Source organism: Rutilus rutilus (genome assembly GCF_951802725.1).
Source record: "Rutilus rutilus genome assembly, chromosome: 10".
Lineage (NCBI taxonomy): Eukaryota > Metazoa > Chordata > Actinopteri > Cypriniformes > Leuciscidae > Rutilus > Rutilus rutilus.
This window is the reverse complement of record NC_140215.1, coordinates 40,511,506-40,538,141: the sequence shown is the minus strand read 5'-3', so window position 1 is coordinate 40,538,141 and position 26,636 is coordinate 40,511,506. Positions and strand designations below refer to the sequence as shown.

General features: G+C 40.8%; 1 protein-coding gene across 1 annotated transcript; it reads right to left on the bottom strand.

Moving 5' to 3' along the window:
• Positions 1-25,253, bottom strand: LOC311298340 (uncharacterized protein). Its single transcript, XM_084421167.1, has 4 exons — positions 25,205-25,253; positions 23,813-23,943; positions 23,226-23,508; positions 1-3,486 (listed from the first exon to the last, which is right to left on the bottom strand). The coding sequence occupies exons 2-4, from the start codon at positions 23,895-23,897 to the stop codon at positions 3,423-3,425; spliced, it is 432 nt and encodes a 143-aa protein (XP_084277293.1). The 5' UTR covers positions 23,898-23,943; positions 25,205-25,253; the 3' UTR covers positions 1-3,422.
• Positions 25,254-26,636: the final 1,383 nt, after the last annotated feature.

Below are 26,636 nucleotides of genomic sequence, written 5' to 3'. Positions count from 1 at the left end.
CTACCATGGTTGGTTAAGTGGTTATGTTTTAATTGTCTGTACACAATACACACAACAATAAACACAAAGTTAATAAACTTAAAAATCCAGTTATGAACAACAAGGATAAAAGATTTGTATCTGTGATTTAGTCGTTTAAAATACATCCTCAATTGTCCACAATCAGCTCCGGTGGATGTGTCGAGCTGCAGTGCATCACAGGTGTGTGCAGTTTAAATAACAGGTAAGCCGTGTAGAACTACATCGGCCCTCACGGCTAGAGTGTATGCCGCGAATGGTCAAGCTGGATCCACCCTTCATACAATGGCGGTCCTTCAAGTCTACCAGACCAAGATAAAACTGGTCCTGACCCGGTGTCCTTCAATGAGCTGCGCAGCGTGACCGACCTCGTCCTGCACACCACTAAGTCTATGGGCCAAGTGATTGGTCGTGCCATGGCCAGATTGGTGGTCCTCGAGTGCCCCCTTTGGCTGAACCTGATGGAAATCAAGGACGCCGACAAAACAGCCCTCCTTGACTCCCCTGTCTCTCCCTCTGGTCTGTTCGGTTCTGCAGTGAACAGCTTCGCTGAGCTTTTTACAGCGGCCCAGAAGTCGTCACAGGCGATGCGCCACTTCCTGCCAAAGTGGGCCAGTTCTTCTGCTGCTTCTAGTCGCCCTATGTCGTCGTCGACTCAGAAGAGCACCAACTTCCACTCTTGCCCTGCCCCAGCCCAAGGCAGAACACAAGGTGAAGCAGTGCTTCCATCCAGCTAAGCACTTCCTGTTTCCCTGGTGCCAGGGAACTCTCTGAGTTTGTTCCAGCAGAATTAAAAATGGCTGCGGTGACCCCAATTCTTAAAAAAACAGGCCTTGACCATCTAAACATGGACAATTACAGGCCAATATCTAATTTAACATTCTTAAGCAAAATCCTTGAAAAGGTTGTGGCTTCGAAATTGCGATCATATCTAGATGTTAATGGTCTTTTTGAACCTTGTCAGTCAGGATTTCGCCCATCTCATAGCACTGAAACTACTCTTCTTCGGGTGGTTAACGACATTCTTTTGTCCATGGATTCAGGGTTAATAAACATCTTGATGCTTCTCGATCTAAGCGCTGCATTTGACACAGTCTCCCATGAAATACTGACCTCGCGGCTTTCTGATTTCGGGATCACTGGTTCAGCTCTTTCCTGGCTCATTTCTTACATCAGCGACAGAAAGTACTATATCACCATACAAGGGTAAAGGTCTACCACTGCTCTGCTTACACAGGGTGTTCCTCAAGGTTCAGTTCTTGGCCCACTATTGTTTATCATCTATATATACACTTGATGACATCATACGCAGGCATGGACTTTAATTTCATTGCTATGCTGATGACATCTTACCACCAGCTCCGATAGGCCATCCCTGCCTGACTCACTCACTGCATGTATCGGAGACATCAAGCATTGGATGTCCCTGAATTTCCTCAAATTAAATAATAAAAACACTGAGATATTGGAGATTGGCTCTGCTGCCTCAGTCAAAAGGATGGACCTGTCCTTTGATATTGATGGAGTTCATGTTAAGCCTTCGTCATCTATTCGTAACCTTGGTGTCTTAATTGACTCAGCTCTATCTTTTGGCTCTCATATTTCTTCTCTTGTTAAAAACTCTTTTTTCCATCTTCGTGATATTGCACGTCTTCGATCTTCTCTCTCTAGCTGATGCTGAAACCTTAATTCATGCATTAATCACATCACGCCTGGACTCTTGCAATACTCTATTTCTTGGTCTGCCCAAAAAACGTATTGCAAGATTACAGTATGTTCAAAACTCAGCAGCATGAGTTCTCTCCTCCACCAGGCGTTCTGCTTACTCCTCTGCTATATGACCTTCACTGGCTACCCGTGGCATCACATATTCACTTTAAGGTACTACTTCTAACGTTTAAGGTATTAAATGGTCTTGCACCTCCATATCTGTCTGATCTACTGTACGCTTACCACCCTGCCCAGTCCCTTAGATCAGCTGAACTTGGTTTATTGTCCATCCCTTGTTTTTGGTTGGCTACTGTAGGTGGAAGTTAATTTGAAATTAGATTGTAATGTGTGTGTGTAAATGTATTGTAATGTACAAATGTAAAGCGACCTCAAGCAACAGAAAGGTGCTATATAAATAAAACAACTTCTCAAGATTTGAGCAAACATTGCGTTTGTTATCTCTTTGCTCTCTGGACGCAGTTTGCAATGGGTAAACACTATCTGGAAGTAGTCCCCGTCACACAATTAGCAGTGAGTCAGGATCAGTGGTGAGGCACTTGCAGCTCTAACAAACTTCCAGATGACACCAGATGAGCCCCAACAGTGGCCATATTCAAGTCCAGACTAAAGACATTACCAATTCATTCTCTCACTTAAATGAAGCAAATAATGCAATGTAATGTTCTTATTTCATTCAGTTTTTGTAATTTTATGTATAATCATTCAGTTACATTGTGCCATTTCACAGCAAGACAGCATTTTCAACATCCGCTTCTCTCCTGTGCAAGTACTTGTGTGAGCCTTAAGATTTCCTTTTTGTGAAAAACTCTTGCCACACAGTTTACAGATGAAAGGCTTCTCTCCAGCGTGAAGTCTCATGTGAGTGTTAAAGCTACTTTTACAACTGAAACTCTTTCCACACTGATCACATATAAAACTATTCTCTCCTGAGTGAATCCTCATGTGGCAGTCAAGGGTTACTTTACGTGTGAAACACTTTCCACACTGATCACATGTGAACGTTTTTTTTTGTCCAATAAGCGGTTTCTCTCCATTGTGAATGATAATGTGATACCTAAGATTTACAACTGTTGTACAGCTTTTCTCCAGTGTGAATTCTCATGTGGGAATTAAGGGTGTTTTTATATGTAAAACTCTGTCCACAATGAGAGCAAGTATAAGGCTTTTCTCCAGTGTGAATTCTCATGTGGGAATTAATGTTTTGTTTACGTGCAAAACTCTGTCCACAATGTTGGCATGTGAAAGGCCTTTCTCCAGTGTGAATTCTCATATGGGCTTTAAGGTTGTGTTTCTGAATGAAACTCTTTCCACACTGTTGGCAGGTATAACGGCTGTCTCCAGTGTGAATTCTGATGTGGACATTAAGGTTTTGTTTTTGAGTGAAACTCTTTCCACACTGTTGGCAGGTATAACGGCTGTCTCCAGTGTGAATTGTCATGTGGACTTTAAGGCTTTGTATTTGAGTAAAACTCTTTCCACACTGTAGGCATGTGAAAGGCTTCTCTCCAGTGTGAACTCTCATGTGGACTTCCAGGTTTCGTTTTTCACTGTATTTTTTTCCACATTGATGGCAAGTGAAATAACTGTTAGGTTTGGTCTTTTGAGCTCTTTTTCGTAAGCGACTCTTTTCCATCTTTGTGGATTTCTCTCCAGTCATGAAATCATGATGTTTCTCATACTGATCTTTCTCTTCCATTCCATTCGGTTCTTGACTCTCCTCTTTCAGCGGCATCAAGTCTAAAGCGAAAAAAACAAACAAATACAAGTTAACATGAGATTAATGGCACAAAACAGCAGACATAAAAACCAACTCAAGGCATCAAAGCCTACTGAAATAAGTCTACTGAAAGAGGAGTTGTCTGCAATCTTTCAGGACTTTCAAGCAATTTTCCCAGCACCAATTTTTAGTTTTCAAGGACACCATAAAATACATGTTACTATACTATACATAAAAAAGGAAAAAAAGTCGGCACACCATGGCTCCAACAATGTGAAAAATTTTACATTTCATGCTCAAACACTCCAGATTCAACTCATTAGTAGAGACTTCTGAAGTGGGTGTACTATATCGACGAGGACTGGAAATGTCAATGTGTTTACGATAATGCACGAACATTGTGGCAGCAAACTCTCCCGGATGGGTGAAATAAGACTCAGTAGCCTGTTTTGCGCATCCACTGCAGCTGGTGGTTAATGATAGTTTTAATGTGTTTGTTCACCGTGTTATCATTACAGCTGGGCGGCTTGTCAGGCACTTCACAGCACCTCTACATACAAGGTACTGGAGGCAAAACAAGAACAAATAAAACTTCCGAAACACCAGCTCATTCAATCGAAAACAAGATGAAACTCAAGCCTCGTGCACACAGGACGATTTTCACGCTTAGTCTGGCAGCGCCGCCACTAGCTTAGCTTAGCATAATGAATGGAATCCTTTGTTGCCAGATAGCATGTCATGAGTAAAAGTGATCCAAAAAAAACCCAAAAAACTAATTACTTCTTGTGGCCTGCGTATTCACAACGAGTAGAAATAGCAATGCAGATTAAGACTAGGCGATTTCCTAGGCAGATATTGACTTGGGACTATATTGGGGTGAAGCACAGGCGAAGCACTGCTACTTGGGCGCAGAGATATCACACAACACCTGAAATCCCCCAACTTCCGTCAACATACCGGCGTGACCTGCTTTTGGATTGTGTTAAGTTTGAGAAGTTACAGCTACAGTTACATCTCTGCGCCCAAGTAGCAGTGCTTAACCTGTGCCTCAGCCCAATATGGTCCCAAGTCAATATCTGCCTAGGAAATCGCCTAGTCTTAGGCCCAATCCCAATCCCCTTCCCCTACCCCTTCGTCTTACCCCTAGCCCTTGTCCCTCGAAACCGAGTGGTAAGCGCTAGGGGTGAAAACATACCCCTATGAAATGAGACAACACTTGGTTACGGTTACGTCATCATACATCGTCACTAGCTGGCTGCTACGTCACCAGAGGCGACAAGTGTTGATCACAAACTTCCATGATGCCGTCTGCAAATGTGTCAATTGCGTGGGTTTTAGAGATATTTTTGCGATTGTCTGCCACAAATCGCAGAAATCAAGGGAGAAGAAGAGGAATACGACACCTACGAACGCTGGTGGATCAGCTTATGGCATGTATGGATTGGTTGCAAACAACGTTATGTTGTATTTAACGTTAACCGAACTAACCAACTAGCACCGCCTCCCCCACCCCCACCACCGGATCCCCCCCAATCCGCTAAACACTGAGGTAGTGGGTAGAACCCGGAGTGGGCTATGGACCATAAATATGCAGGGTGGCTGTACCACACAGAACACGGTGAGTAGAGTATTATTTATTTTATATTAAATGTTGAAATATAAAAGTATAGACTAAGCTATATTAAATGAGTTATTGCATTATTCCTAGGGATGTTTTGCAGATTGTGCAGGATGCACCGTCAAAGGGCATCACGTGGCCCCTCTCAAAGGCCTTTCATAGAGGTCCCCTGCACTAACTACAGGCGTGATGCCTTGGACTCACACTTGAGCTCAACCAATCACGTTCATTGTGTGGGCATTGCAGCCCAATCAAGCCGAAGTAAGTGTTTCTGAGTTGTTCAGGAATAACAAACTAGTGTGGTTTAATTATTAAATTTAAACTAACAGTAACAGCTTATTGAATTGAAGGTCTTCCCATCAGTGAGGCATTTCAGCCCATTTTGAATGTGGAGCATGAGGCCATAATTGGCAGCTTTAAATGTCTTTACTGGCTGGTAAAGCATGAAATCACACACCATACAAATTACCCAGCATTGCTGGATCTGGCAGACCTACTAGGCTGCCAATATTTTGCCAAATTGAAGGTAAGAATTTTATTTCATTACAGTGTACATTTGCTGTCATGGAATTGTAATAAAATGAACTATAATTTAAGAATATATTTTCCTAGATTGATCAAAGGACCAACTACAGGTCCCACAGGATTGTGGACGAAATGCTACAGATTCTGGAAGAAGTGGTTGAGGAGCCCATTTTAGAAGCCATTAGAACATCAAAGGCTATTGGCTTCAGACATCTCTGTGACAAAACAATTAGATATACATGTCAGGTACAGTAACGGTCACCTTCTTATTAATTTTTAAATGGGTCATGATGACATCCTGTAAGTGTAACAAAACCAGGATTAGACCATTTTTTTCGTAAATATTTCAGGTATACAGACAAGGGAGGACAGCTGTTCTGTCAATTCCTGGATCTTGTATCCATTCCAGATGGCACGGCCAGAACTATTGCAGAAGCTGTGAAGGAGGTCTTTGGCCTTGGCACAGATGGAGCAGCAGTGATGACCGGTAAAGTGAATGAATGAAGGAAAAGGACAGTTAAGTTAATGTTGAAACTAATGAATAGGTTGCCTTAATCTAAAACTTTTTTATTTTTTTTATTTTAGGAAAACAGAATGGCACAGCAAAATTGTTGACCGACACCTGGCCAGGATTAGTGTCGGTGCACTGTGCTGCTCATCGCCTGGCCCTGGCATGAAAAGATGCAGCAGAGGAAGTGCCATACATGAAAACTTTCAGAGAGCACCTTCAGGACCTGCACCTTTATTTTTAGAATAGTGCAAACTGCACTAGTGCTCTAAAAGCAGCTGCCAGTGTTCTCCAAGTAGCGGACCTGAAAGTCACAGTAAGTGAAAACATTGTAGGCTACACCAAAATCCTTAAAGAAATATGGATTTGAATGAATTGCCCTACCCCACCGCAGGAGGTTAAGGACACTAAAGCCGCGTTTCCACCGCAGGAACTTTCCCCAGGAACTAGGAACTTTGGGCTGGTACTCGATGTGTTTACACCGCAGGAACCAGGGTCTAAATGAAGTTCCGGGTAAATATTTCCCCCTCCGATAGTCCCTGCTCACGAGGTAGTACTTTTTCAAAGTTCAGGAACTTTCAGGGGTGGGACTTGTGCGCTGCACAAGCTGATTGGTTGTGTTCACGCCGCATTTTGGTTGGATGACTCCACGCAGCATTTTCTTTTTTTTTAACCTCCCTTTTAAAAAGTGGCTTCATGCAGTAGGAAGTTGTCTGTCTGCAAATATGGAATTTAATCAAAAAAACTGGGGGACTGGCGACGAGTTTCAGGCTTTATTATTTGGGTATTTGTGGAAGAGGAAACTTTCTGCGCGTTCGTCACAGCCATCTCACGGCCAATGTCCGCAATAGCTGATAACATACAATTTTATATCTAACGTTAGCATTACGAGCTCTGAACACGCTTTATCAGTGCTCGTCTCTTTTCTGCCACAGCTTTTAATATTAAGTCATTATGTTTACACGTCATCTATTGCAAGGCAAACCATGTTACAAATTTACTATAACAGGATTAAAATAGCGCTTTGAGGTTGGTAACAAACAACTATTTACAAGACTGTCACTATTTATGATTGATAGACGGGGTTCAGGCTTTTTTTAAGCGTATTTGCGCAAAAGGAAATTTTTGCGCGTTCGTCCCAGTCATCTCACAACATACCTTGTCTAATTTTATACGCATACGAGCTTTCTGAACACGCTTTAGTATCAGTGCTCGTCTATTTTGTTATGTTAATTACCTCGTTAGTAAACCAATAACTGCAGCACAGTTTGAATCTCCTCCATACTTATAAATGTGGCGCTCAAAACTGATTACTGTCCGTCGCAGACTGGGAGGAGCAGTTGCGCGCAGTTTACCTTCCCGGTACTTTAGACCGCGGTGTAAACGCAGAAAGCAACCGGTCTGGGGCAAAAAAGGTTCCTGGGAAAAAAGTTCCTGGGACAAATTGTTCCGGGTAATTTCGGTGGAAAAGCGGCTTAGGTGGCTATCACAAGAGAAGGCCATTTCAAATCTTCAAAGAAATCCTGCCTGCAGTGCTTGCTACACTTGCTGAGGAGGCAGATATAAAGAAGGACCCAGTGGCACGAGGGTTGTACACATACTGTGCAACGTACAGATTCGTTGCAGCCGTTTACCTGCTGGCAGACATCCTACCCAACCTGGCACAACTTTCCAAATTGTTCAAGAAGGAAGATGTCAATTTCATGGCAATCAAAAAACATGTAAGTTGTCAATGTCATGTCACATTGATTTTTATTTATAGAATTAAATGACAGTTTTCCTCTGTAAATTAAATCATGTTTAATTTGCATGTCTATTTAGGTTCCTGTTACTATTGAGACATTAAGAAAAATTAAAGCAGCAGGTGAACAGCAACCCGAGGGCTCCTTTCTAGCTCAGGTCAAAGAGAAGGTGACCCATCTTAATATCGATGCCGAAGAAGAGAGGGGGAGACGTGGGGCGCCTCTTCGTTTTCAGACACAAGTAAGCAAGCTCAAGAATGAATAAACGATAACGAGTCTCTGAAATATTATCAGCCTAAATTAAAATTTTCTCTCACATCTAATGTTACTAGGTCATGGAGCCCTACATTGACAGCCTCATTCAGCACCTGGAGCTGAGGTTTCAGCAGCTTGAAATTCTTGGTGCCTTTAATGCTCTGGGACCACCAGGACCACAAGGTGATGAGAGTCGTACCATCTCAGACCTACAAATGCTGGCCAAGCAGTTCCCGCCCATCAATGAGAAGACACTTCTCCAAGAATGGCAGAGCTTTAAAGTGTTTACAACAACTGGAATCTTAAAAGTGAGTCATTAACATAACATGAAGAATAATGTAAGTTCACGCATATCTGTAATTGACCAATGTTCTCATCCATCAGGACAAGTCCCAGCTTGACATAATGACTGCAATGACATCTGGGTATGAGGAGCTAAATCTGCTTTACACAAACCTGTCCCTCCTATCAACAATCGCCCTCACAATACCTGTCTCACGTGTGAATTGTGAGAGGGATTTCTCTGCGATGAATAGGGTAAGTCCATCATCATCACTAAATCTTAGATTCTATCAAAATTGTAAATATTACACAAAAGTATAAAATAATCTAAACTTCATTCACTTTCAGTGTAAAGATCAAGACAGACTTGCGGAACAGACTGCAGGGCAACAGTCTGACAGCCTGCATGAAAATATGCATAAATGGTCCACTCGTAAAAGAGTGCAATTACCGAAGGGCCCTTGAATTGTTTTTTTTCTAAACCAAGGAGGATAGCCTGTACCGATGCTGAGTGTCAGCTCAGCCATAAGCAGTGACTGTGATTAGCTTTGCACATTTTGACAGAGGTGGGAAATTACTTGAGTAAAAGTACTTTTCTGAGTTAATCTGAGTTCACAAGTTTTGGGAAGTCACTACTTAAGACCAAAATGATCAGGTAAACCGTTCATATCTTAACAGTTACCAAAATATCAATCATGCTAAGATATGAACTCCCTTTACCTGATTTTTGTCTTACGTAGGGACATCCCAAAACTTGTGAACTCAGAAAAGCACTTTTACTCAAGTAAATTCCCACCTCCCACCCTTTTGCACTTCAGTGTTATATAGTTTGTATAGTGTTTGTTAAAATTCAGTTGTTGTTGTTTCAGTTGTTATGTTGGTTTGCAACATAAAATATTTGTATAGTTTGTTAAAATTGCACATTGCAACTGTTATTTTGAAAAGCTGGTTATTTATAAATTATAAATTGTTATTTAAATTTAATATTTAGTGTTTAATAAATAATTGTTAAATTTAGTACAGAGCCTGTAGTCTATCACACAAACAAGCCCCAAAGGCAAACTAGTTTTGGCGAGTGCAAACAACGTGATTATTGAATCCAACATCCAGCCACGCAAGAAAACATGCAACCTACCTGAGGGAATTATATGCTGATTTGCTGATCAATAAACATTTCTGATTATTATCAATGTAGAAAACCTTTTTTTTTCCTCCAGAATTCTTTGATGAATAGAAAGTTTTAGAATTTTCTGAAATAGGAAGCTTTTGTAACATTATAAATGTCTATACTGTCACTTTTGATCAATTGAATGCTTCCTTGCTGAATAAAAGTAGGCTATTACTTTTCTTAATTTCTTTCCAAAAAAAATAATAAAAAATTCGTACTGACCCCAAACTTTTGAACAGTAGTGTATAATGTTACAAACGCTTTCTATTTCAGATAAATGTTGTTCTTTTGAACAATGGTTTGTGTGTGACGTGACATTTTTTTCCAACTCAGCCCATTAATGGTGTGAAGTGGTTTTCTTTTCCAGACTGGTGCTCCAACAACTTATGGCGCTTTTCCACTGCATGGTACGGTACGGCTCGGTTCGGTACGGCACGCTTTGGCGCTTTTCCACTGCATGGTACGGTATGGCTCGGTTCGGTACGGCACGCTTTGGCGCTTTTCCACTGCATGGTACGGTACGGCTCGGTTCGGTACGGCACGCTTATGGCGCATTTCCACTGCATGGTACGGTACGGTACGGCTCGCTTCGGCTCGCTTTAAATGGTACCACCTCTGTTGAGGTTCCAAGCGTACCGTACCGGTACTAAAATGTGACGTGAAAACACTGAAGATCACTGATTGGTCAGACAGAATCGTCACTACCAGTGTCATTGTATTTGCGACACGAGACCATGCACGAGACAAACCCGCTAGATTTAAATAGCCAGTAGACAACAGCCAACGCTGTAGTGTCTTGCAGTTAAAAAGTTTCTTGTAAACTGTTTCTTGCAGTCAGGGGCGGCGCCGGATAATTTTTAACGCATACATACACACATATGTGTGTGTATGTATATATATTAGTATATATATTGTAGTGGCTATTTGTCCATAAACTTAAACAAAACTAATAATACCAAACTTCTCAAATGGCCACTGAGGCTACGTCATGGGTTAGGCTTTACTCATGGTTAGAGGTACCAAAATAAACTAATGTCCATAGCAAAAGATGAGTTCGAGGAGGTTTATTTACACATATAAGCAAGCTCACAGACATTTCCTGCTGCCTCTCTCACGCTGTGGTAAAAAACCATATGCCCTCGCAGCCCTCCTGGTTCCTCCCACCTTGACCTATTTATGCAAATTAACATAGCACCATGTGACCAATAAACGACAATGTAAATAAACAAGAAAATAAGCATAAATGCAAAATAAAACAAGTTAACTTTTAGCAAGAAAAGAAAAGAAATAAATTAGACTATAACTTAAACCTAAAATAAACAAAGTGCAAAATAGCTCCAACAACCCAGCCCCTAATTGTGACGATAATTTACCCACAATTAACCTTAGCTTTTAGCACAAAGGAGCTATTTCCTGATTATAACCTAAGCACTAAGCTTGAATCTTGCATCTTCAGATTTTCCATGCCTGCAAAAAAAAACAAATAGATAGAAAACAGAGATAGGAGAAAGAATGAGATGCATAGTCAATTGTTAGCCTCCAAGAGAAGACAGAGCTTGGTTATTGGTCTGTCCAGGATGCTGGTCTTCGTTTGGACCTTCACAGAGCGGACCAGTCCTCTTGAGTCAGCTGTGGTACTTAGAACTCTGCCCATCATCCATGAGCCTCTTGGAGCTGTAGCATCAGCGATTACAACAATATCTCCTGGGATGAAATTTCTTTTTTGCTTTGTCCATTTTTGTCTTTCTTGCATTACAAGCAAATACTCTGATGTCCACCTTTTCCAGAAAAGCTCCGCAACGTACTGCACTTGCCTCCATCTCCTCTTAATGTACAGGTCAGATTTTTCGAACAGACCTGGTGGCAGAATGGGCTTGCCTTTCAGCAGGAGAATGTGATTTGGAGTGAGCGCTTCCAAGTCATTGGGATCTTCTGAGACCTTAGTTATTGGCCGGTCATTGAGTATTGCTTCTACCTCACAAAACAGTGTTTGCAGGCCTTCCTCGTCCAGCAGTTGATGTCCAACAACAGAGGTAAGTACACTGCGCACAGAGCGAATCAGACGCTCCCAAACGCCACCTTGGTGAGATGCAGCTGGGGTGTTAAAACTCCACGTCACTCCTTCCTGCACAAAAGTCCTTTCAATTTTAGAGTGATTTAAAGCAGCCAGAGCCTGCCTCAGCTCCTTCTTCGCACCAACAAAATTTGTGCCGTTATCTGACCTCATACTTGTCACAGGTCCTCTTCTGCAGATAAATCTTCGCACAGCATTGATGCAGGAGTCTGTGTCGAGGGAGTTCGCCACCTCCAGATGTATTGCGCGGCTGCTCAGACAGGTAAATATCACTCCATATCGCTTCAGCACAGTTCTCCCTCTCCTCACATCCAGTGGTCCAAAATAGTCCACTCCCGCATTTGTAAAGGGTGCGTTATCAGGCACAACTCGTTCCTCTGGTAAATCGGACATTTTTTGTTCTCCAAGTTTTCCTCTGTACCTTCTGCACACTGTACATTGTGAGAGAATCTTCCTGGCCGCAGAGTTGGCATTTATAATCCAATACTTCTGTCTCAATCTGTGCAGCATGTGATTGCGTCCAGCATGTCCAAGTTGGTAATGGATGTAACGTAATATGAGCTGGGAAACATGCAGATCCTTCGATAGAATCACAGGATGCTTTACCTCCAACGGCAGGGCAGATTTAGACAGGCGTCCACCAACTCTGAGGATGCCATCTTTGATGAAAGGGTCGAGGCGATACAGAGGGCTATCTTTGGAAACAGTCTTTGGGTCGTGTTTTAGTGAGGAAATTTCAGTGCTGAATCTTTGGTTTTGTGCAAACTGAATTATTGCCCTTTCGGCTTCCTCCAAGCGCTCTGATGTCAAGCTGGATCTTCCAAGTGCGGCTTTGAATTTTTTAAGCTCCTTTTCCACATTTTCATTCTGCTTGACCACATATTCTTTCCTCTTTTGGCTCAAAAGTAAAAGTCTTTCTTTCAGCTCCAACAACCAGGCCACTGATGTTTTAAGCTTTCTCCAGGATGAGAAATAGTGAATGAGCCAACTGAGGGGATTGTCACTGTGTGTTGTAACAGCATTCACTGTAAGTTCCCTTTTTACCTCTGGATCATCAGATGGGATGGAGGAGGAGTACAAGTCGAGTTTTGGCCATTCGGTGGAAGACAAATGCAAAAAGTCTGGTCCTTTTAGCCATTTTCCTTTCCCAAACCCCTGAGCTCTTAGTCCTCGAGATGCTTCATCTGCAGGATTATCTTTGGTGTTTACATACCTCCACTGATCTTTATCCGTGGCTTCTCTTATGGTGCTGACGCGGTTGGCAACATATGTGTGAAAGCGCTTTGTTTCATTGAAGATGTACTTGAGAACAGTAGTGCTATCAGTCCAGAAAAATGACCTTTGCAATGGCAACTGTAGCTCCTTCAACAGCATCATGTTCACTCGGACCGCAAGCACAGCTGCAGCAAGCTCAAGGCGTGGGATGGTTAGTTGCTTTAGAGGAGCAACACGAGCCTTGCCTGTGATGAATGAAACATGCACACTGTCAGTACTCTCCAATCTCAAGTATGAAACAGTGCCATATCCTGATTGACTGGCATCTGAAAAATGATGCAGTTCTGCTTTCACTTGTGTTCCAAAGTTCTTGGGTTTAAGGCACCGTTCCACTTTAAATCCACTCATATGCTGAAGTTCAGAGAGCCACTCAGACCAATGTCTGGAGACGGCACTGGGGACTGGCTCATCCCATTTGAAGTTCATTCTACACAGCTCCTGTAACAGTAACTTGGCAGGGATTATGAAAGGAGACAGAAAACCCAATGGATCATAGAGAGAGCTCACCACAGAAAGGATGCCCCTCCTGGTGTGTGGACGTTCCTGCACTGCAGTCCTGAAGCTGAACGTGTCTCCTTGAACACACCATTGCATCCCCAGAGCTCTTTCCACAGGGAGTTGGTCCCTGTCCAAATCCATGTTCTCCAAACCCACTGCTCTGATATTAATGGGAATAAGTGCAAACACCTTTTGGCTATTTGTGACCCACTTTTGGAGATGGAAGCCGCCCTTTTTACAGAGAGATGTTAGTCCATGTATGAGTTTCACTGCATCTTCCTCTGTCACAGTGGACTTGAGACAGTCATCCACATAGAAATTTGTTTTGACTGTGCTGAGGACGTCGGGTGAGTATTGCAGTGCATTATCCTCAGCTGTTCTTCTCAGTGCATAGTTTGAGCAGCTTGGAGAGGATACAGCTCCAAACAAATGCACGCACATCCTGTATTCCTCTGGCTCCGTTGTAACGTCTCCATTGGGCCACCATAAAAAGCGCAAGAAGTTGACATGCTTGTGTGGGACCCGGACCTGATGGAACATGGCGTTGATGTCAGCCATAACAGCGATGGGCTCTTCTCTAAACCGGAGGAGGACACCAATAAGCGTGTTAGTGAAGTCTGGGCCCTGCAGGAGCTGGCTGTTTAATGATGTACCTTTGTAAGTACAGCCGCAATCGAACACAACACGCAATTTCCCTTTGGTTGGGTGATGTACACCATGGTGGGGAATGTACCACACCTTTCCTTGTTTTGGAGTGGGCTCATTTGTGGGAACCTTTTCTGCATATCCTTGCTCCAACATGTTGTTGAGGAAATCAACGTATCGAGCTTTGAATGAAATATCTCTGTTAAATCTCCTCTTCAAACTTTGGAGTCTTTGTAATGCAATGCAGCGATTGTTTGGCAAAACAGGATCTTCAACTCTGAAAGGTAAGTGAATGCAATAATGTTCATTGTTAAGCACTGTTGTATCCTTCACAATTTTCATGAATTTAATGTCCTCTCTTGACATCTCAAGTTGTTCATCATATATTCTTTCAGCAAAGCCATGATTGTACTGCTGCATCAACATATTTTCCAAGTGCTCCACAGATATATGATTAGCAGTTACAACAGTGCATCCTGATTTGACACCAGCACCTCCAGAGTCTCCAACACGAAGAGGCCCGTTTATGACCCAGCCAACTCTGGTCCTCACTGCATACGGTCCACCACATTGACTATTTATTAGTTCCCATGGCTCCAAAACTTTGGGAGAGTCAGTTCCAATGAGCAAGTCCACATCTGCATCTACTTCATGTAGCCTAATGCTACTCAAATACGCCCACTTGGCAACATCATCCTGACATGGCACATTGACTTTGGATACAGGCATTTCTGTTTGTGTCAGAACAGATGGCAGCTCAATAAAATCCTCGGTGTCAAAACCAGACACCTCCAGACCAATTATCACAGTGGTATTAATGGTTTTAGTCTGTCCCATTGTCCTTAATAGTATGTTACAGTTTTTACCTGATACTCCCAGCCTTTCAGCCAGACTTGCAGTGCAGAAGGTACCAGAGCTCCCAGGGTCCAAGAAAGCGTAAGTGTGCACAACTTTATTACTTTTCTGACTTTTCACCTGCACAGCCACAATGGAGAAAACAGCAGTATCCTCTTCACCAGCCCCAATATGACCACACGTCTGCTGCTGCTGCTCGGGTACAATGCTCACAGTTTCTTTGGAGGTTATCCTTGAAGTATCCTCCTTCTCCACATGCAGGACAGATGGGTGTTTCCTGTGACACACTTCACAATCCAAACGACTCCTACAGTCTTTGCTTGTGTGTCCATATTTCAAGCACCCAAAACAAACACCTTTCTCCTTTAGAAAGTGAATCTTGTCCTGTTGTGTCTTTCTTTTAAACTGAAAGCATTTTTCCAGAGTGTGATTGGTGAAATGGCAGAACAGACATTTGAGCTGGTTACTGTGAACTGTTAAGTTTTCCTTTTCTTTGTGTCCATCCTTTATTGCATTGATGCTGGTGGCAAAGGTACCACTTTTTCTTTTCTGCTTAACTTGAGTGGATAGCTTTGTGTGGCTGGCTGGGGAAACATCATTAATATTTCCAAACAGCGGGTCTGAAACAATTTTGACTTGTTTTTCAATAAAATTTACAAAATCAACAAACACTGCTCTGCTTCCAGTTTGTTCCAGTATGTCACATGCCACATTTCTCCACTTTTCCCTCAGTTTGTATGGGAGTTTCATTAGGATTGTCCTGAGGTTAGCTGGCATGTCCAACTCCTTCATGTACTTTATATGATGTACTATATTGGAGCAACCTCGAAGGAACAAAGCAAATGACTGCAGAGCGTTAACATCCTCAGGTTTTATTGAGGGCCAGTTGTTGATTTTGTCCATATAAGCAGAAGAGATTTTGTGTTCACTGCCAAAATGTTCAATCAAAAGTGTTTTTGCTCTTTGGTAACCAGGTTCAGAGGGCAGATGCTGACAACTTCTTACAATGTTTCTTGGTTGCCCCCTAGTGTACTGTTCTAGGAAGTACAAACAATCACTGAAATTTTGAGTTTTATCCTCAATACAATTTTCAAAGGCTCTGAGAAAAGATTTGAAATACAGGGGATCACCATCAAATACAGGTATATTTCTCATAGGCAGAGCAGAGGCTGTGTTTTGTTGGACCAACAGGGCAGTAATTTCATTTTGACGCTGCATGATGTTCAAAATGTCCGGAGAGTTGGTGGATTGATTGTCATGAGCATTTTGCAAAACCAGTGTTCGTGTACTTTGTCTTTGAGAAACAGGAATGACATTAGGTATGGGTGGTTGTATTACAACATGTTTGGGTTTAACACCAACAGAAACAGAATTTAATAAGCGACTGGAGGAAGGTTCAAAGTTTTCATTGGTGGACACAAAACGTTCAGCATTTGGATTTAATTCATATTTTCCTGGAGTTTCTGACCTTTCCAAGTAAGAGTTCATGCCATCTGATGTTGTAGATGCACATTTTGACACTTTAGAGCCACACTTTGAATTTATTTCCAGAACCTTCAATTTTGCATTTGTCACCTTTAATTCTGCCTCCAGAGCAAGTTGTTCCTTTTCTCTCCTTAAACGTTCCCGTTTCTTCCGTAATTCCTCTTGGTCCTTTTCCTGTTTCCTTCTTGATTCCTCTTGTTCAAGTCTTATTTGTTCCTCCTGCGCCTCCAAAATGTGCTTTTGTTTTAGAGCAGCCATGCGCTCCTGTAATGCTGCTTTATCTGCTTGCGCTAATATTTTTACAGATGCACTGGATGAAGTTCTTGACAGTTTAGAGCCAGCTTTTGAGCGCGCTGCAGAACCTTTATTGGATACACTGTCCTCAGGCCTAATATCAGTTTGATTGTCAGGTGGTTTGATTGGAAGTTCATATGAATGGCCTGCATTTGATAACCACCCTTTGACATCATCAATAAAGTTTGAAAACAAATTTTCCTTTTGTTCAAAATATTTATCTTGGTTTTCCTTTTCATCCTGAGGTATGTTCAGTGACACAAATGACAAATGATGTTGTTTTGCCTCATTAACACATGTTATCATTTGATCCAAAAGAGACTTGACTGCATCAATATTGTCTGCAGAATGCATCAATTTATCCATTTGATTCATGCACAATTTGGCTTGTCTGCATTTCGTCGATCTCTTTTCCTGACACGTTTGCATGAAAAACATCATTCCTTTAGCAGTAAAACTTGTGCGCCTCCTTATCGAAAGCGCCGTGTCACTTATGGCTTTGGATGCAACGTCAGACATTTGTACTTTCTATTGATGTTGGCCAGGTGCACACACAGTTATTTGCAAAGGTTGAATAAAGCACGTACCTTGCGGAACTTTGTTTGCAGCGGTGGTTGCCTTTGCGCACGGAGTTGAATGCGCGCAGTGATTGTTGTTGCGCGCGGCCGTGCGCGTCACCTGTGAAGGCTTTGGGCCAGCTTTTGCGAATCCGATTGCAACAAACATCAATCCTCCACTCCGTAAATGCAGCTCCAGCGCTCCAGTAGCGTCACCGTTATCCAGTACGGTGTCCAGGGAAGCTTTACACTGTCGGATGGGTCGGATTACTTGATGTTTGCGCTGTATCCAGCCCACGCCTCCACCACTCCTAGGCCCAGCGTTGTCTCGAGCATCCAGGTGAGTAATCCACTTTCAAAAGGGTAATCCAGCAAACAACGAGTCCAATTTCCAGGTAAACCAACGATATACATCCAGGGGCGGGTTTTTTACTTAATGTAGTGGCTATTTGTCCATAAACTTAAACAAAACTAATAATACCAAACTTCTCAAATGGCCACTGAGGCTACGTCATGGGTTAGGCTTTACTCATGGTTAGAGGTACCAAAATAAACTAATGTCCATAGCAAAAGATGAGTTCGAGGAGGTTTATTTACACATATAAGCAAGCTCACAGACATTTCCTGCTGCCTCTCTCACGCTGTGGTAAAAAACCATATGCCCTCGCAGCCCTCCTGGTTCCTCCCACCTTGACCTATTTATGCAAATTAACATAGCACCACGTGACCAATAAACGACAATGTAAATAAACAAGAAAATAAGCATAAATGCAAAATAAAACAAGTTAACTTTTAGCAAGAAAAGAAAAGAAATAAATTAGACTATAACTTAAACCTAAAATAAACAAAGTGCAAAATAGCTCCAACATATATTATTAATAAATGAGCAAAACTTGGCCACAAAATATTTAATATTCAATTATTTTAATGATCACAATTAAAGTTTTAATTTTATTAAATTGAACAAGCGCAAAATTCAGCATTCAATCAAATATTCAAAAAGACTTAATAATAATGGTATTTCTCTCTATAGGCGCGTTTACTACAAATATAGCGATCGTCAACTTCATCTTTGCCATGCACTGACAGAAAACACTATTTTATAAATAAAAATCAGTGCACGCGTCCCCGGATTTACAAACGCACATCTTGCTTGTTGCACGCACATTATGTCGAAATAACGAGATATTATGTTGAAATAACATTATTATCAAGTCTTTTTGAATATTTGATTGAATGCTGAATTTTGCGCTTGTTCAATTTAATAAAATTAGGCCTATACATAGCCTATATATATATACTATTAATAAATGAGCAAAACTCGGCCACAAAATATTTAATATTAAATTATTTTAATGATCACAATTAAAGTTTTAATTTTATTAAAACGCGTGCACTGATTTTTATTTATAAAATAGTGTTTTCTGTCAGTGTCTGTGCATGGCAAAGATAAAGTTGACGATCACCATATTCGTAGTAAACGCGCCTATAGAGAGAAATGCACATAATGGATTACATAACAGAGTAGCCTATTTCTTTTTGTTTTGAATTATTTCGTTTAAAGACATTTCAAGCTTTGTGTATTTGAGGATGAGATGCGCTCCAGTTAACGTACAATGCAAGTGACCGCTCGGGCGCCTCAATGGTTAAATTGTCTATTTTGCATCTTATTCAATCCAGGCAATTGTTTGATGAAAGAATTATTAAAATTAAGATACAAATTATACAAAACAAAACTTAATGAAGTGGTCAAAATTATGTCTGACTCGCTCCATGTCTCTCTACTCGTGCTGTTCACTTTTCATAATCAACATAGGCAGATGGAAAAAAATAACATAACATTAACATTAAATGCGCTTTTTTAATGGCAGTAGTTTAAAACAGTAGGCTACATTAGGCCTAGACTCTCTATTTGTAAAGATTGCTGCACATTCATTTAATTCTGAATTTTGCACACACAAGTTGAAAGGCATTTGTTCAAATCAAGTTCACGGATAATTGTGCGTGCATTTATTAATCATTATGATACTAAAATCATAAAGTAAGCTATGCTGTGTACAAAAAATCAGATGAGCCCAGAATATGAACGCAACGTTTAATTACACGTTAAGAATTTTCCTTCCATATAGTAAACCATTATAAGAACGTTTAATTTAATTTAAAAACATCCACATGCCGAGAATCAAGAGCACCATCCACTGTGTTGTGCGTTTGAAATGTGGCGCGTTTACGATGATGTCATGGCAGTAGAGGCGGCAACTATAACGATCAGTCCCACCCATTTTGAAGCGGTACTAACTGCAATGGAAAAGCAACCGAGCTAAAGCGAACCGAACTGTGCCGTACCGAGTCGAGTCGTACCACGCAGTGGAAAAGCGAAGCGAGCCGAACCGTTTCGTGCCGAGTCGAACCGTACCGAGCCGAACCGTGCCGTACCATGCAGTGGAAAAGCGCCAATACTGTGCCATAAACCCCAACATGCCAATACTGCGCATGTGGTTCGATGTTGAGACTGAGCTGAGGCAGGATCCTCGCCTCAGCAGAACAGCGATGCACAGCTTACATAGGCTTTTGCAAAGGGAGCAGGTCCATCGCTGGGGTAATGAGCTTGAAGTACTCACATACACCTATTGGCTGGCACATGGACTCTCTTATTGGGTGGTGTCCCGTGTCTTTAATGTACCAAAGGCTACAGTGCACACAGAGTAGCCCAGAACATATGGGACAATCTGAGGAGAGCAATCTGCTTCCCTCTAACAGTGGACCTGCCTGCAGTTGGTCAGGGATTCGTCAGCATTTCAGGAACCTCTGCATTCCACAATGTGGTTGGAGCAAACGATGGCAGCCACATTCGGATAAAACCCCCATAGCGTCACAGATTAGACTATTTTAATTATAAAGGCTTTTACTCAGTCAACATGCAGGCAATATGTGACTCGGATGGCAGGTTTCTGGACAATTATGTGGGGTACCCGGGGTCTGTCCATGACACACGAGTAATGAAAAACAGCAGTTTTTATACCGCAAGGCGGTATCGTCCAGCGGGCTACATCCTTCTGGGTGATGGTGGGTATCCCTGTTTGGAAACTCCGATTTGCCTCATCACCCCATTCAAGGAGCCAGTGCATGGAAAAGTACAGCAGCAATTTAATTACAAGCAGTCAAGGGGGCACAGCATAATTGAAAGGGATTTTTAATTTTAAGGGATAGGCATGACCCCCAACCTCCCCGTGAACCCATGGCATACAATGAAACCTCTGGGAATGACACAAGAAACAGACTGGCTGCCCTAGTTTCAGGCAATGTGCAAGCCCCATGAGCATGACAACAGTGTCATATGCATGTATTAGGGATGTCAACGATTAATCAACGATCGATTAATTGTCGATAATCCTTTTAATCGATAAACCTTATCGATGATCGATTAAGCATGGTCATTATTAACGTGCATAGCGTTTTGGAGTTCAAATCAAAAGTGCATGACTCATTGGCGCAACGAATGCAGGTAAGAGACGCATTGAGAAACATATTCAAAATAATTTCATTGTGGATGCGCCACCTAATGGTTTACATTTATAACTTTAGGTTCACTCTACCGCACTCCCATCCAAACCATCCATGATAGCGACGATGCTGGATGCTAGACACAAGCATCTAGGCTTTCTAACGACATCAGAGAGGCTGGCTGCCAACGCAAAGCTGTACGAAAAAAGCCCTTCGGATGCTTCTCGGAAGTAATTACAATGAACGATGTATCAACGACACATCGACGCTTGACACAAGTCCACTAGAATGGTGGAAAGCGAATGCCACCAGGTTTCCCAGATTGTCTCGGCTGGCAAAAGGGTATTTATGCATACCAGGAACATCCGTCCCATCAGAACGCGTGTTCTCAACAGCTGGCCTGACGGTCAACAGACTTCGCACAAGACTAACCCCGGAGCATGTTAACATGCTGATCTTTTTAAACAAAAAACAATGATGTGCACCTGCTGTATCCTGAACTTCATGTAGACGAAGTTATTGCGATATATAAAAATAAACATGCATACTAAAGTTGTATATTTCTTAATATAGCCATAAAATAAATCAAATGTGTTCTTTTAAATAGTTAAAGCTAAAAGTGTTGCACAGTTAACGTGCTAACATTTAGAACTGAAGAAAAGACTATGAAATCTAAGCTTCAATTATAGCAAAGTTCATGCAACAAACTTGTTTTATTTTTAGTTTTTAGTTTTTTATGGCTATATTGTATGCGAAAGTGTTGTAGAGTTGCAGAAATGTCAAAATAGATGTCGCACGTTGAATGCATCAAATGTGTTTGAGAAATAAAAACTCCAACTTGTCAAAGTTGACGCAATAACATGATTGATTGTTTTAAAACGAAAATGTTGAAAAGTTCACACAATAAATGTGATGGCATGGGGAAATTAAGAATATTTGAATGCATAAAATGTGTTAAATGATTTGTTAGCTTTAAAGTGTAAATGGGCACAAATGTATTGTAACTTTGTTTTACAAGTAACAAACTGTTGAATGTGTTTTGGGAAAATGATATTAAAATAAAGTTTTATTTGAAAAAGAAACCACCCTGGTTTGCCATTCATTTAACATTATAGAGGACAATTAAATTGAGCCCAAAAATATATCTATAAGAACTACTCCGGTAATAAACAGTTCAGAAACCGAACTGGGACAGATCCCTTTCTTCCGATCAACAGAGATTTATAATCCATATAAATAATCTATCTAGTCCATATAATGCAAGTGTACAGGTCCTCTAAAGTTCATGCGGAAACACTTTGGGCCCTATCTTACACTCGGAGCAATGCAATGCCAAGCGCGACGCAAGTGTTTCTTGCTAGTTTCAGCCCGACGCAGTTATCATTTTCACTTCCTGCGCCACGTTGTTTAAATAGCGAATGCATTTGTGGCCATCTGTTCACCCATCGACTGCTGGTCGGAAAACGAGTGTGTTCAGGCGCATTGTTGGCGCGTTGCTACTTTGAGGAACTGAAATAGACTGTGCCATTGACCAACTGAAACCTAGTCTAAAGTCAATGGCGCAATATTTTTTGTTATTTAAAAAGCGCATTAGTAATGTGCACCTATAGGCGGCTCCACAACACACATACAATCTGCTTATTACACACACACTCTGCTTATTACACACACAGGGACACGCAGCAGCACACAAACATGCTCTCTAGAGGCGTGTTCAGTTTTTCCGTTTGCAAATTCCGCCATGTAAATAGCGAATCCGCCATGGCGCGAGCACAACTGGCTTTTAATGGGAATGGAAAATGACACTCTTTTGCACGTTACGCCCCAAACCACACCAAATACTCATTAAGAGAATAGGGACAGCCCTTTTAGACCATGCGCCGGGTGCGCCCATCGTTAAACTAGCAAAAGTGGATTCGGACACGCCCTGAGTGCGCTTTAGACCATGTCGTTAAAATAGTGCCCTTTATTTCCACTTGTCTGGTCATGTGATCTCAACACACGTCTGTCCACATGAGAAGATCCGCTCCATGTCAAATAAAACTGCTTTAAAGCTGCAGTAGAGAGTTTTTAGAAAACGTTGACTTAGCCTGAAAATTTTAACAAACACAATTTACAGGCCACTCCCCCTTGCTCTCTGCTGCGCTACAGCCCTGCCTCCACAGCTCCTCCCCCACAGCGGAGCCTGCCGTGAACGCGCAGGCTAGTAAGCAGGGCCACCGATGACGGCGGATAAACAGTTATGGCACATTCACTGGTAGGGACGAAACATCAACAATATGCTTTACACTGACTACGGCCTGCCCATACTTTGACTACAAACTTGGTCCTCAAATCATTACGTATGTTATATGCAAAGCACCACCCTGACATCTACAAGAAACCATGCCATGCATAATTTGTCAGGCCTGTTTTGAAATTATCTTAGTTGTGTAGTTCTTATAAAATGAAACAAATCAAGCAGGGATACTTACATGTCAAGCAGAAATGTGGCTAACTCTGCATCGGTTTTAAATCCCTTCAGGACACGTCGCTCCCTCCACCTCGGATAAGCCGCTCCGATGTTTACCCTCGTTTTATTTCGGGCTCTGTCTAATTCTTTCTTTTTCGCTTGTTTATCGTCAGCGGTCTTTTTCCGTTTACCCGTCTTTGTTGTATGAGCAGGTGCCACTCGAGGAATTGGCAGTTTTGGTTGTTTGTCCGCCATTAGCACAGCTGCGGCAGACCGGCCATCTTGATTTTGAACGACGGTACGCGCTGTGCAAGAGAGGGGTGTGATCAGCGCGTACACGAGCTTGATTGACACTGCTAAGACACTCCTCCTGGCTCTGATTGGTTGTTTCTGACCGGGAGCGGTGTATTTCTGGGAGGAGCCAGAGGAGCTTGATTTTTTCACAGATTATCTGTCTCATATTCTACCGTCAGGACATAATGGCAGTTTTAACAAACACGTAAAGTTTACAAAAGTTACCTACTGCAGCTTTAATTAGGACACTCATATGACATTCTTCATAAATATCCGAAGAGGCCGACATTGTATTAAGGACCGAATGAAACTAACCTGTTTGTTCCTCAGTATCTTCATGTTTCACGCTGAACACTTCTTCAATCTTTATGTCTTCACTCTCCTGTTTAATCAACGCCATCTTTATAATAGTGTCGTGGATCTCAGATGCTTCTCCAGGAGTTTTCCTGTGTGTTTGGACAATTTGTCATGTTTAAGATGAGAGTAATTAACAGAAGGAAAAGTAGATGCGTGCGTCTCAATCAGATCCCTAGTTCAGAAGTCAATAGTTACCCAGCAAACACAGAACGTTGGTACAACGTACCCAACCTTCTAACAACGTTTTAACAACATGGCCAAAAGGTTGCTATAACTACGTTGTGTGGTGAAGGTTTCGTTTCGTTTCTTTGCTCCTCTGGATTTGTGGATGTTTCCTGGACTGATTCCGGCTTTCGACTACTGTCTGCCATTACAGAACCGGTTTTGTTCATTAAATGTTCTGATCTTTGCTTTTTATGGTTTATTTATTATACTTCAAAAGAAATTTGTATGTTCGTTTATTTCGGGGGTTTTTTTTCACAAATGTATGACTTTTGGAAGTGCAATTTGATTACCATATATGCAGTTTTAATAAAGTTGAATTAACGTAACCTTCTGTCATTTTTAATGTTTAAAGTGTACACTTGCAGGAGTTGATTATGATTAGGTTAATTTACTGATAGTCCCATTAAATAATAATAATAAGGATAAAAGTATATAATTATCTAACATGTGACTAATTAAAAATTAACCTCAAAACATTAAATGCTAAATGGGGAATATCTATCGGCCTACCTAACATAAAAAAAAAAAAAAAAAAAAAAAAAAATTTCATACGTCGTCTCTCAGTTGCTGAATATCTCACAGCGTTGTCGCGCCTTTTACAATGTTGCGAGCACATAGACAGCGACGTTGCCATAGCAAAAATACAACGTGCCAGAGACGTTGCCACAACGTAAATGTGTTTGCTGGGTTTAAATAGCATTAGCCCCAAAAAAAAAGCAAAAACTCATAACTAGCACCAAGTTAATAAAATAACAAATTATATACAGACACTTCATATTCATTTATGATTTACAATTGGTATTTAATGATTTGTAGATTACATTTATTGTCATGAAATATTGCGGTGATTCAAGCGCTTTGAATCAGTGAGTCATTTTCAAAGCTTTAGATTCAGTTGACTCGGAGTTTCGAAAAGCTTCGTTTCTCCATCACCACCTGAATTCGTGTTTAGTCTGACTCTATTTACGATAAACGGATTCACTATAGGACGCGAAATGAGAAGCACTTTTGTTACACATCTATGGATACGCTTTTCTCACAAAAATACAGCACTAATGTTTCATGAAGCATATAATTACAAAGATATGTTAGATTTAAACACGTTAAATGTGTAAAACCACAAACCTTTTTTCAGTCTTATCATAACAGTTGCAGGAGCGCGGCGCAGATTTATGATGTCATATCACCTGACCAAAATAAAAGTCCTGTTCATTCTGCATGTGTCTAATATCACAAAAGTCTATAGAATATAAAATATTTGAATACATATTGTCCAACTATGTGATGAAAAGATTAAGAACTTATTACAAGGCATTGGTATAAGCCGGATATCCCCTTACCTGGAGAATGGATAGAAATTGTTAAAGAAATATATTATGGAAGAATTTCGTAATGTAAACAATCAATGACTATGTGACCCTGGACCACAAAACCAGTCATAAGGGTAATTTTTTTGGAATTGAGATGTATACATCACATGAAACCTGAATGAATAAGCTTTTCATTGATGTATGGTTTGTTAGGATAGGACAATATTTGGCCGAAATACAACCTTTTGAAAATCTGTAATCTGATGGGGCAAAAAAATCTGAATATTGAGAAAATCGCCTTTAAAGTTGTCCAAATTAAGTTCTTAGCTACGCATATTACCAATGAAGGGAAATGAATGAAATTTACACCATTGATTTACCACAAATAAACCTTTTTTTATTTTATTTTTATTTTATTTTTTATTTATTGAAAACATTATATAAACAGTCACAATGTAAAACAAATAAACAAAAAGAAAGACAGGGGTATAACTAATCAGAAAAAATTACATATCAAAGGAAAAGATGAAAAGATTTACATACTTCAACTGTTTTTAAAGTCACGAGTCAGAGATAGTCCCAAAGTAATGTTGTACTTCGGTAATCAAAACATAGAAAAGTGGTTTCTGACCTGAAAATGTACATTTATGTATATAAAATTTTGTTAACAAAAAAAGAAGATTAATTAAGAATATTTTTCCAATTAACAATTCCAAACAAAACATCTTCCCAAAGTAGAGAAAAATCCTTGTCAATGTTATCAATAACAAAACGGGAAAAGTCTTTCCACAACAATTTAGAATAATGGCAAAGCCAAAACAAATGCACTATAGTCTCTGGGTGCTGTCCACAAAAAGAACAGTTTGCATTAACATCTACCTTGAATTTCTTTAAGAAAGTATTAACGGGATATACGCGATGGATAATTCGAAAGGAGACTTCTCTTATCTTATTAGTAATTAAGTATTTATTTGGAGTTAAATAAATTTTTTTCAACCAGACTTTTTTCCAGACAATATTGGGAAGAAAAGCATTCCAATAAACTGTGACATATGGAATAGAAACATATTCATTAACAAATAATAGACGTATTGATCTATTAGAAGAAGAGGATATATTATATATAAGACAGAATATCACGGTTATTCCATATAAAATATTTATGAGGAGAAAAGTTGTGTTTGTATAACAGAGACCAGGCAAGAAGGATCTGCTTATGAAATTTAGATAATTTAGCTGGTATTTTT